The 13,422-nt window shown below is 37.0% G+C and overlaps 1 protein-coding gene across 4 annotated transcripts in view; it reads right to left on the bottom strand.

Moving 5' to 3' along the window:
* The window catches only part of TBCK (TBC1 domain containing kinase), a 285,598-nt gene that overhangs the window by 197,746 nt on the left and 74,430 nt on the right, over positions 1-13,422 (bottom strand). For all 4 annotated transcript variants that reach the window (XM_043971552.1, XM_043971551.1, XM_043971553.1 and 1 more), the window contains one exon: positions 13,229-13,302. In XM_043971552.1, coding sequence (XP_043827487.1) covers positions 13,229-13,302 — 74 coding nt within the window. The remainder of the gene's footprint in view (positions 1-13,228; positions 13,303-13,422) is intronic.

Raw genomic sequence — 13,422 nt, 5'->3', positions numbered from 1 at the left:
TTAAGAAGGGATCAGGATGAACTAAAATAATATGGATTGACAATGTTCTTAATGATGGAGTTCTTTTCAGCCAGTTCCTCATTTTTTTCCTAAACTTTAGTCAGCCAACAAACATTTATTAAGCACCAATTATGTGACAGTCACTGTGCTGAGCTCTGAGGAGACAAAGAAAGGCAAACAACAGTCCCTGATCTTTAGGAGCTCACAAACAAGCAATGACCATAAGTAGAAAATAGCTTTGAGTGAAGCTGACCAGGTAAATAGAGACAGGCTTTCATCATTTCTCTGGTGTTTTAACGATATACTTAGCTACTTGTCCAGCTGAAATGAAAGCTCAGAGCCCTAAAACAGATGTTAGCACTTTACTTTTTTTTCCCTGGGTTCCTTAAAATTTGCTTTTTGAACCTACTGCAAGTTTCTTCTGGGGTAAATATTTTCTTTCATGCCTTAGCTATTTGATCACTTTATTTTTCCTGGATAATGTTTCATGTTTTGCTCTTTGATACTTTGGGGTGACACTAAAGGTCTAAAACTTCAAAGTAAGCTAGACCTCATGGTAACATAAGACCACTTAGACCACTTCCAATTTTAAATTCAGGTTCAATTCTTCAAGTTGCTTGGTATGCTTTGAGCAACTCACTTCCTCTCCTTCTCACTGTCTGGTCCCATTAAAACCTAATGCAAATTGAGGGGGAAATTTAAAGTTTATTATTTTTTTTTAATCAAGCCTTACATAAAGGCTTGTTTTAAATTTTTTCCTTTTAAATAGGAACTTGACAAACATCAACAAAAATGAACATTTCCGTATACAAAGGGAAAAAAAGCATTGTATATAAACCATATATTGCAGTTATATGCAACTTGTTATTTAAAGTACACATTAAATTAAACCCAGTGTCACCACTGCCTTCCTTGTTTGTGTCCCTTTGTGATTGATTTGATTTTCTTTCTTTTGGCATCACTATCAGCCCTCTGTCACCCTTAACAAAAATTAAGTTCTCTCTATTAAGAAATACATATAATTAAGTAGAATACACCTATGGTTGAGACTAAAAAAATATCTGGCTCATTCTGTATCCAGTCCATCAGCCCTCTGCTAAAATGTGGGGAACTTGGTTCATCATCAATCCCCTGGAGTCACGGTACCATTCAGAGTTCTTAAAGTTGTCTTCCCTTATAATCCTGCAGGTATTATATATTTTGTTTTACTCACTTCACTCTTCCATTAATTACAAGTCTTTCCAAGTTTATCTGAATCTGTACCTTCTGTCATTTTTTAGATTATGATAATATTCCATCAAATTCATATTTCATAAATTTTTCAATCATTCCCCCAAGGGAAACCCACTTGATTTCCAGTTCTTTTCCATACACCTCACCCAGGCCCTGAGCACTGGTTCTGTGCCTTCTTTTTCTCATTTTAATCTTCCCTTTATGATCCTCCAAAGTTGAAGTTTGGCTTTTTGGTAATTTTCACCCCAACTCTATCTTCCTTCTTAAAACCCTTTTAAAAAAAACAGTATTTTATTATTTTCCAGTTACATATAAGGATAGTTTTCCACATTTGTTTTCACAGGATTGTTAGTTCCAAATTTTTTTCTCCCACTCTTCTTACCCTCCCTCCTCCTCAAGATGGAAAGCAGTATGATATAGGTTATATATGTACAATCACATTAAACATATTTCTACATTAGTCATCTTGTGAAAGAAGAATCAGAACACAAAAGAAAAACCTTAAAAAAAGGGAGAAAAAACAGCCCCAAAGCAGAAAGAGTATGGTTCAATCTGCAATCTTAATTCACAGTTCTTTTTTCTGGATGTTGAAAACATTTTCTATCATGAGTTCTTTGAAACTGTTTTGGATCATTGCACTGCTGAGAAGAGCCAAGTCTATCTCCATTGTTTATCACACAATGTTGCTGTTACTGTGTGCAATGTTCTCCTGGTTCTTTTCCTCTCAGTCAGCATTAGTTCATGTAAGCCCTTCTAAGTTTCCCTAAACTACTCCTGCTCATTGTTTCTTATAGCACAATAGTATTCCATTACATTCATATACCACAACTTGTTTAGCCATTCCACTATTGATGGGCATTCCCTCAATTTCCAATTCTTTGCCACCACTAAGAGAGCTGCTATAAATATTTTTGTACATGTGGGTCCTTTTCCCTTTTTTATGATCTCTTTGGGATATAGACCTAGCAGTGTAGGCACAGCTTTATAGCCCTTTAGGCATAGTTCCAAATTGCTTTCCAGAATGGTTGGATCAGCTCACAGCTCCACCAACAATGCATTAGTGTTCCAATTTTTCCACAGCTTCTCCAACATTAATTATTTTCCTTTTTTGTCATATTAGCCAATCTGTTAGGTGTCAGGTGGTACTTCAGAGTTGGAGGGTTTTTTTTTTGCAAAGAGGCTCTGTGTAATTGGGTGCTACAGCCAGCCCTGGAATGTCTGTATAAATAGAATACAAAACCCGACAGTGCAACAGCCTCATCTTAACAAAAATACTAAAAACTCATTAAAAATGGAGCCCAAGGAAGGGTCAGAGTTGTTTTAATTTGCATTTCTCTGATCAATAGTGATTTAGAGCATTTTTTCATATGACAATAGATAGCTTTGATTTCTTCATCAGAAAAGTGACTGTTCATATCCTTTGACCATTTCTCAGCTGGGGAATGACTGGGATTCTTATTAATTTGATTTAGTTCCCAATATATTTTATAAATAAGGCCCTTATCAGAAATGCTGGCTATAAAAATTGTTTCCCAGTTTTCTGTCTCCCTTCTAATTTTTGTTGCATTGTTTCTGTTTGTACAAAAACATTTTAATTTAATCAAAGTCTTCAATCTTGCATTTCATAATATTCTCTATCTCTTGTTTGGACATAGATTGTTTTCCTCTCCATAGCTCTGAGAGGTAAACTATTCCTTTCTCTCCTAATTTATCTATGGTATCACCCTTTATGTCTAAACCTTTTTTTTTTTTTTTACATATAAGGTATTTTATTTTTTCCGTTACATGTAAAGATAGTTCTCAACTTTTGTTTATACAAGCTTTACAATTTCAGATTTTTCTCCCTCCCTCCCCTCCCTCCCCCGTCCCCATGACAGCAGGTAATCTGATATAGGTTATATCTATATATCTATATACATATATATATCTATACACACACACACACATATATATATATCTCCATAATAACATTAATCCTATTTCTGCATTAATCCTGTTATAAGAGGAAAAATCAGGGCAGTAATGCAAAACCTCAAAATAGAAAAAAAAAAAAACAACAGCACCCAAAACAAAAGAAATAGTATGGTTCAATCAGCATCTATACTCCACAGTTCTTTTTTTTTTTTTTTTCTTGGATTTGGAGATCCTCTTCTATCATGAGTTCCCTGGAACTCTTCTGTACCATTGCATTGGTGAGAAGAATATAGTCCATCACAGTAGGTCAACACTCAATGTTGATGATACTGCGTACAATGTTCTTCTGGTTCTGCTCATCTCACTCATCATCAGCTCACGTAAGACCCTCCAGGTTTCTCTGAACTCCTCCTGCTCATCATTTCTTACAGCACAATAGTATTCCATTGTATTCATATACCACAACTTGTCCAGCCATTCCCCAATTGATGGGCACCCCCTCAACTTCAAATTCCTTGCTACCATGTAAAGAGCAGCTATAAATATTTTTGTACATGTGGGTCCCTTTCCCCTTTCCATGATTTCCTCGGGAAAAAGACCTGAAAGTGGAATTGCTGGGTCAAAGGGTATGCACAGCTTTATCGCCCTTTGGGCATAATTCCAAATTGCTCTCCAGAATGGTTGGATCAGTTCACAGCTCCACCAACAATGAATTAGTGTTCCAATTTTCCCACAGCTTCTCCAACATTTATTATCTTCTTTTTTTGTCATTTTAGCCAATCTGATAGGTGTCAGGTGGTACCTCAGAGTTGTTTTAATTTGCATCTCTCTAATCATTAGAGATTTAGAGCATTTTTTCATATGGGAATAGATAGCTTTGGTTTCTTCATCAGAAAACTGCCTGTTCATATCCTTTGACCATTTCTCAATTGGGGAATGACTTGGATTCTTATAAATTTGATTTAATTCCCTATATATTTTAGAGATGAGGCCTTTATCAGAAGCACTGGCCTCAAAAATTGTTTCCCAGCTTTCTGCCTCCCTTCCAATTTTGGATGCATTGCTTCTGTTTGTACAGAAATTTTTTAATTTAATATAATCAAAATCATCCATTTTGCATTTTATAATATACTCTATCTCTTGTTTGGTCAAAAACTGTTTTCCTTTCCAAAGGTCTGATAGGTAGACTATTCCTTTCTCTCCTAATTTACCTATGGTATCACCTCTTATGTCTAAATCATGTATCCATTTTGACCTTATTTTAGTATAAGGTGTAAGATGTTGGTCTATGCCTAATTTCTGCCATACTATCTTCCAGTTTTCCCAGCAGTTTTTGTCAAATACTGAGTTCCTATTCCAGAAGCTGGAGTCCTTGGGTTTATCAAACACTACATTACTAGTGTCATTTACTACTGCATTTCCTGAGCCTAGCCTATTCCATTGATCTACCACTCTATTTTTTAGCCAGTACCAGATAGTTTTGATGACTGCCGCTTTATAATAAAGCTCCAGGTTTGGTACCGCTAACCCACCTTCCTGTGAATTTTTTTTTTCATTATTTCCCTGGATATTCTTGATTTTTTGTTTTTCCAGATGAATTTTGTTATTATTTTTTCTAGCTGTATAAAATAATTTTTAGGTAGTCTGATTGGTATGGCACTGAATAAGTAAATTAATTTAGGCAGTATTGTCATTTTTACTATATTAGCTCTGCCTATCCATGAGCAATTGATATCTTTCCAATTATTTAGATCTGATTTGATTTGTGTGAAGAGTGTTTGGTAGTTGTGTTCATAGAGTTCCTGGGTTTGTCTTGGCAAGTAGACTCCCAAGTATTTTATATTACCTACCGTTACTTTAAATGGAATTTCTCTTTCTATCTCTTGCTGCTGGACTTTGTTGGTCATGTATAGAAATGCTGATGATTTCTGTGGATTTATTTTATATCCTGCTCCTTTGCTAAAGTTGTTAATTGTTTCAAGTAATTTTTGAGTTGATTCTCTAGGATTCTTTAAGTATACCATCATATCTTCTGCAAAGAGTGATAGTTTTGTTTCCTCCTTGCCTATTCTAATTCCTTTAATTCCCTTCTCTTCTCTGATTGCTAAAGCTAACATTTCTAGGACAATATTAAATAATAGGGGTGATAATGGACATCCCTGTTTCACCCCTGATCTTATTGGGAAGGCCTCTAATTTATCTCCATTGCATATAATACTTGCTGATGGCTTTAGGTAGAGACTGTTTATTATTCTAAGGAAAGCTCCACCTATTCCTAAACTCTCTAGTGTTTTTATTAGGAATGGGTGTTGTACTTTGTCAAAAGCTTTCTCTGCATCTATTGAGATAATCATATGATTTTGGTTGGTTTTCTTATTGATATGGTTGATTATGTTAATAGTTTTTCTAATGTTGAACCAGCCCTGCATTCCTGGTATAAATCCCACCTGGTCATAGTGTATTATCCTGGTCATCACTTGCTGTAATCTCCTTGCTAATATCTTATTTAAGATTTTAGCATCAATATTCATTAGGGAAATTGGTCTATAATTTTCTTTCTCTGTTTTTGCTTTGCCTGGTTTTGGTATCACCACCATATTTGTGTCATAAAACAAATTTGGTAGAACTCCTTCTTCACCTAATTTTCCAAATAATTTGTATAATATTGGAATTAATTGTTCTTTAAATGTTTGATAAAATTCACCTGTAAACCCATCTGGCCCTAGGGATTTTTTCTTAGGGAGTTCATTAATGGCTTGGTCAATTTCTTTTTCTAATATGGGTTTATTTAAGGATTTTATTTCTTCTTCAGTTAACCTGGGCAGTTTGTATTTTTGTAAATATTCATCCATTTCATTTAGATTGTCAAATTTATTGGCATACAGTTGGGCAAAATAATTCCTAATTATTGATTTAATTTCCACTTCATTGGTGGTAACATCACCATTCTCATTTTTGATACTGGTAATTTGGTTTTCTTCTTTTTTTTAATCAAATTAACCAATATTTTATCTATTTTATTGGTTTTTTCATAAAACCAGCTCTTAATTTTATTGATTAATTCTATAGTTTTTTGCTTTCAATCTTATTAATTTATCCTTTAATTTTCAGGATCTCTAATTTAGTGTCTAATTGGGGATTTCTAAGTTGTTCTTTTTCTAGCTTTTTAAGTTGCATGCCCAATTCATTAATCTCCTCTTTCTCTTTCTTATTCATGTAAGCATTTAGAGCTATAAATTTTCCCCTAAGCACTGCTTTGGCTGCATCCCATAGATTTTGGTATGTTGTCTCATTATTGTCATTCTCTTGGATAAAGTTATTGATTGTTTCTATGATTTCTTGTTTGGCCCATTCATTCTTTAGAATGAAATTATTTAGTTTCCAATTGATTTTCATTCTACTTTTCCCTGGCTCTTTCTTACATGTAATTTTTATTGCATCATGATCTGAGAAGGATGCATTTACTATTTCTGCCTTTCTACATTTGACTATGATGTTTTTGTGCCCTAATACATGGTCAATTTTTGAAAATGTGCCATGTACTGCTGAGAAAAAGGTATATTCCTTTCTATCCCCATTCAATTTTCTCCAGACATCTATCATGTCTAACTTTTCTAGTAATCTGTTCACCTCTTTCACTTCTTTCTTATTTATTTTTTGGCTAGATTTATCTAATTCTGAGAGGGGGAGATTCAGATCCCCCACTAGTATAGTATTACTGTCTAATTCCTCTTGTAACTCATTTAACTTCTCCTCTAAGAACTTGGATGCTATACCACTTGGCGCATACATATTTAATATTGATATTACTTCATTATCTATAGTACCTTTAAGTAAGATGTAATTTCCTTCCTTATCTCTTTTAATGAGATCTATTTTTGCCTGCACTTTGTCTGAGATAAGGATTGCTACCCCTGCCTTTTTTACTTTAGCTGAGGCATAATATATTCTGCTCCAGCCTTTTACCTTTACTCTGTGTGTATCTCTCTGCTTCAAATGTGTTTCTTGTAAACAGCATATTGTAGGGTTCTGGTTTTTAATCCACTCTGCAATTCGCTTCCGTTTTATAGCAGAGTTCATCCCATTCACATTCACAGTTATTATTATTGACTGTCTATTCCCCTCCATTCTATTTACCCCCTTTGTACTTTTCCCCCTTTCTTTCACCCTATTCCTCCTCACCGACGTTTTACTTCTTACCCCTGCCTCCCCCAATCTGCCCTCCCTTTTTATCACCCCCCTCTCTTTTCTTTACCCTTTTCTCCCTTGCTTTTGTCCTCCCTTCTATCAGTCCCCCCCCATCTCCCTTCCCCTTTTGTTTCCCTAAAGAATGAGTTAAGTTTCTTTATCCCAATGAACGTATATGTTATTCCCTCTTTGAGTCAAATCTAATGAGAATAGGGTTGAAACCATGTTCCCCCCTCCTTTCTTTCCCTCTATTGTAATAGGTTTTTTTCCACCTCTTCATATGATATAATTCATCCCATTCCACCTCCCCTTTCCTCTCCTCCCCATAGACTCCCTTTTTAACCCCTTAATTCTTTTGTATCATCACATCAAAGACAATTTATATTTATACCCTCTATATAAAGTCCTTCTCTCTGCCCAAATACATTTACAGTTCTTAAGAGTTATGAGTATTATCTTCCTGTATAGGGATATAAACAGTTTAACCTAATAGGGTAACCTTTTTTTTCCCCCCTCTGTTTACCTTTTTAAACTTCTCTTGAGTCTTGTATGTTGAGATCAAATTTTCTATTCAGTTCTGGTCTTTTCACCAGGAAAGATTGAAAGTCCCCAATGTCATTAAATGTCCATCTTTTCCCCTGAAAGAGAATGTGCAGTTTTGCTGGGTAATAGATTCTCGGCTGCAATCCAAGCTCCTTTGACTTCCGGAATATCATATTCCAAGCCTTGCGGTCCTTTAATCTTGAAGCTGCCAGGTCCTGAGCAATCCTGACTGTGGCTCCATGATATTTAAATTGCTTCTTTCTGGCTGCTTGGAGTATCTTCTCCTTCACCTGATAATTCTGGAATTTGGCTACAATATTCCTTGGAGTTTTCCTTTTGGGGTCTCTTTCAGGAGGTGATCAGTGGATTCTTTCAATGATGATTTTATCCTCTGATTCTATGATATCAGGGCAGTTCTTAATAATTTCCTGGAATATGGTGTCTAGATTCTTTTTCTGGTCATGGCTTTCAGGCAGTCCAATGATTCTCAAATTGTCTCTCCTCGATCTGTTTTCCAGATCAGTTGTCTTTCCAATGAGGTATTTCACATTTTCTTCTATTTTTTCATTTTTTTGATTCTGCTTGACTGATTCCTGGTGTCTCATGGATTCCTTATCTTCCAACTGTCCCACTTTAATTTTTAAGGCATTGTTTTCTTCAGTGAGATTATGCACCTTTTTTTCCATTTGGCTAAGTGAATTTTTTAAGGTATTGTTTTCTTCAGTGAGATTATGCACCTTTTTTTCCATTTGGCCAAATGAATTTTTTAAGGCTTTGTTTTCTTCAGTGAAATTATGCGCTTCCTTTTCCAAGCTGCTGACTCTTTTTTCATAGTTTTCTTGTTTTGTTTCATTTCTCTCCCCATTTTTTCTTCTACCTCTTGCAATTGATTTTTAAAATCCTTTTTGAGCTCTTCCAGGAAGGTTTTTTGTTCTTGCAACCAATTCACCTTCCCTCGTGAGGCTTCAGACGTAGGCAATTTGAGGCTACTGTCCTCATCTGAGTTTGCGTTGGCTTCTTCCCTATTGATACAGAAGCTCTCAATGGAGAGGGCTCTTTTTTGCTTCTTACTCATTATTGCAGCTTATTTATTTATTCTTTAAGTTGAGGTCTGCTCTGGGGGCACCAGGGTCCCTGTTTTGGGCTTTTTCTGCAGGGGTATAGGGCTGTGTGACCAGGTTTTTACTCTGAGGCCTTTATGGTGTGTGGAGGTCCCACCCTGCACTTCCTGTCTGATTGTGCTCGTCCAGCCAGGCGCCGGATCCCGGCGTCTGATCCCGCCTGACCCGTTCATGGCCCTCTCGGCCGGTGCAGGTAGGTTTTTCCACTGTCCTTCTTGGCCACCAGATTTTTGAACCAGGTTCCAGGGGCCTCAGTTGTTTGGCTGTGGCCCGCAGCTCCTGCTGACTTGCCCTGAACCCCTCGGCGCTGGGTTGCTGCCCTGCGCTGGGCCTCCCTTTTGCCCGAGTCAGACCGACCTTTTCCTGAAGTCTTCTAAATTATCTCTGGTTGGAGGACTGTGTCTCTCTGTCTCTTTGCAGGTTCTGTAGTTTCAGAATCCGTCCAGAGGCTTGATTTAATGTTCGTTTTGAGGGAACAGAAGGAGAGCTCAGGCAGCTTGCTGATTCCTCTCTGCCATCTTGGCTCCGCCCCCCCAAATACTATGTCTAAATCTTGAACCCATTTTCACTTTATTTTAGTATAAGGTGTAAGGTGTTGGTCTATGCCTAGTTTCTGCCATACTCTCTTCCAGTTTTCCCAGCAGTTTTAGTCAAATACTGAGTTCCTGTCCCAGAAGCTGGAGTCTTTGGGTCTTCAAACACATTTTTCCCTCTTTCCTTGTGTCTACTTAGTGTCTTGTTGGATTTAATATTTTTCTGTGAGCGCCTAACCCTTCTTTGTCCAGTTTAACTAAAAGTGAGATTCATACAGTGTCTAGTCCCTCTACCCACTCCCTTTGTATATTCTTCTTTTTCACTCCAGTTGTGAAAAATTATTCTACCCCCCTTTTCCTTATTTCTTCCCCTTCTTTCCCTTTTTTCTCTCAAAACTAACAAAAAAGAACAAAACCAATCATACCCTGTATTTGTATGTCTTATTTTTAATTCTAAAGAAGAACTTGTTTCTTCTCTCCTTATTAGCTCATAAGCACTTTCATCTTCACTGAGCCCCTTACAACTGGCCAAATTTATTTATTTTTATAGAGTTGTCTTGTCTTTTGTATTTGAGTTTCAAAACTCTAGTTCTTTCATCAGGAGTGTTATAAATCACTTCCTTTATAAATGGTCTATATTTACCTCTGTAGAATTACACTTTGTTTTGCAGGGTACATTATTCTTCATTGTCAATTTTTATTTTTAGTAGCTGCACCATAGTCTTATGTCATCCTGACTATGGTTTCTTGATGCTCAAACTCTTTGTTTCTGGATGCCTATATGATTTTTTTTTCCTTTGGCTGGAAGCTATAAATTTTGCCTATGATGTGAATAGCTATTTTCAATTTCGATTTTCCTTCAGAAAGCAGACAATGGACTTTTTGTTTTTGCTCTGTCCTTTACCTGCTCAAAATACTCACTTAGATGAATTTGCCTCAGTGAGACTGGTTTAGTTGTGAAGCCCCGTGGTGTGTTCCTGATCAGAGCACCCAAAGGCTTTACTTCCTATGAGATCCAATTGGGTTTAGGCCCCCTCTCACCTCCAGCTTCAGGCCATTTGTCAAAGTTTTCCCCAGCTTTTATTTCCTTTGTTGTAACCCCTCCCTGAGTGCCTCCAATCTTAGCCATCTTCTGGTGCTGTCTAGAGCTAGAGGGAGGAGCAGCTGATTGATATGTCTCTTTTGTCTTCTTGATCATTGATGCTTCCAGTGCTCAAAGTGTATATGGGAGAACTGGAGTCCACCATAACCTTTTACATCACTAGCTTTTATGGAAAGTGATACTCAAGGCTTGTTTTAAAAGAGAGCATCATGCAGGGTGGAAGTGTTTTCAGAAAGCACTTTCTCAGGGCCAATGATTACATGCAATGCTTTTCCCCTTCCTACTCCTTTAACAAAGGAAGCTAGAGAGGGAGAAAGAAAGAGAACGAAGAAAAGGAAGAGAAGCCCCAGAACAGAGCCCTGGATCTGCTCATTTTTCGGGGGTGGTACATGGATAATGATCATCTGTGTACAGATGCTTCCTAAATCTATACATCTGCACCTAGCTCATAGGCATCTGAAACTCAACCAGTCTAAAACAGAACTTTTATCTTTCCCCTAACATTCAGTCACTTTTCTTCCTAAAGCCCCCTTTTCTGTCAGGAGCACCATCGTGCTTCTAGTCAAGCAAGGGTGCAAGTTTGGAGTCATTCTCACTTCTTCACTCTCCCCCCTTACCTATATGCAATCAGTTGCCAAGTTTAATTGGCTTTTCCTGCACAATATCTCTCATCTCTTTATTCATACATTCATAAGGCTAATTCAGGCCCTCATCGCCTCTCTTGTAAAAGCCTCCTAACCGGTCACCCTGTTTTCAGTCTCTCCCTTCTGTATAACTGACAAGTTAACACTCCTAAGATACAGACATGACCACATTGTTCCTATGCTCAAGAAATGTCAGTAGTTCCCCTCTTCCTAGAAAGAAATATAAACTATGATCACAGGACCATGAATATAGAGTTAGAAGAAGCTCTAGAAGACACTGAGTCCATGTCTTCATTTTACAGGTGACTAAAAGTGAGACGTGGAGACTGACGTTTTTTTTTTTTTTTTCCAGGCAATGGGGGTTAAGTGACTTGCCCAGGGTCACACAGCTAGTAAGCGTCAAGTGTCTGAGGCCGGATTTGAACTCAGGTACTCCTGAATCTAGGGCCGGTGCTTTCACCACTGCGCCATCTAGCTGTCCCCTAACATTTTTTTATAAAAATGTATTCAACTAAACACAGTGGGGATGGTATTTCTGGAGGCTACTATGTTCCTTTCCATAGTGAAAATGGCTTCTTTGAAACTACATTTCAGTTTCTAGGTGTGGATTTTGATGCCACAATCTCTGATTCAAATCTCCCCAAAAGACTAGATTCTTGGGTTCTTAGAGGCTATTCTTTTCATTATCTCCTCTCTTTCCTTCCCCTCCCTCCCTCTATGTGTACATCTGTATACACGTGCATATACCACAGAGAACATCAAATTATAAATTATATGTTCACAAAATGTATGTAAATATGTACGTGAATACATGTGATTATGTATACATATGTGCATATATGTGTGTACTGTGAGTATGTACACATACATATAGTTTTATTCTTCAGTCATTTCAATCATGTCCTACTCTTCCTTGCTCCATTTGGGCTTTTCTTAGCCACGACACTGGATTGGTTTGCCATTTCTTTCTCCAGCTCATTTCCAGTTCTGTCAAGAACTGAGGTGAGTAGGGTTAAGTGACTTGCCCAGAGTCACATGGCTACTAAGTATCTGAAGCCAGATTTGAACTCAAGTCTTCCCCCAAAATTCTGTTCTGTGCCACGACGATTTAGTTCACCTGTGATATGATGAAAATTCAAAGCCCTTAGTGGTAGTAATATATAGGAGGCTATATTTTCAAATGCAGATGGACTCAATTTTCACACCTCCTGGGGCAGACAAATGCATTGTCCCACTTAGCTCTGCCTTGCACATCTTAAATATACATAGCATCTGTTAGTGAGACACTTGTCTATTTTCTTGCCCTTACATTTATCTCTGAATGAAATTAAACTATTCATTATTGCAGTCATTGTGGAATGCCTGCCCAGAATTCTATAAAGGCCTTTTTGCCAGTCCAAAGAAGGACAGGGTTTGCTGATTTCTAGGGCATTGTAAAATATTAATTATTTTTTCTCTTAAAAAAAGGATGCAGATAAAATTAAGGTACCCTTAATGATAATTATAATTTGTATACACATATCAGGGGCAACTTGGTGGCACAGTGGATACAGTGTTGGGCCTGGAGTCAGGAAGACTTATCTTCCTGAATTCAAATCTGACCTCAGGCACTTACTAGCTGTGTGACCCTAGATAAGTCACTTAACCCTGTTTGCCTCAGTTTACTTATCTGTAAAATGAACTGGAGAAGGAAATGGCAAACCACTCCAGTATGCTTGGAAAGAAATCCTGAATGGGATTATGAAGACTCAGATACAATGAAAAACAACTGAAAAACAACAAAATGTCTATTTTGCCCTAAAGTTTGTAAAATACTTTTACATTTGAGGGAGATGGTCAAAGAGTTTGTCTTTTACTGTTAAATAGCACTATACTTTAAAAATTATTTATAAATATAGAAATGAAATATCATTGATGAAATCTCAAAGTTATAAAATGTTTTGTTCTTACCCTATTGGGAAATCAACATCAACACCATGAGCTGTCATATGGTAAAGTCCAAACTTAGCTAGTTTAATATGTTCCTATAAGAGAAAAGGAGATGAAGTCTTTGAAAAAAAATGTAGCACAGGAAATTCCAATAATGTGATAAATGAAACCCATTACACCAATAGGTCAATTGAGAAAAACTATTTCATCTATTT

The sequence above is a fragment of the Dromiciops gliroides genome, chromosome 6 (genome assembly GCF_019393635.1).
Source record: "Dromiciops gliroides isolate mDroGli1 chromosome 6, mDroGli1.pri, whole genome shotgun sequence".
Taxonomy (NCBI): Eukaryota; Metazoa; Chordata; class Mammalia; order Microbiotheria; family Microbiotheriidae; genus Dromiciops; species Dromiciops gliroides.
The sequence above is the reverse complement of the archived record's forward strand: the minus strand, read 5'-3'. Positions and strand labels throughout refer to the sequence as shown.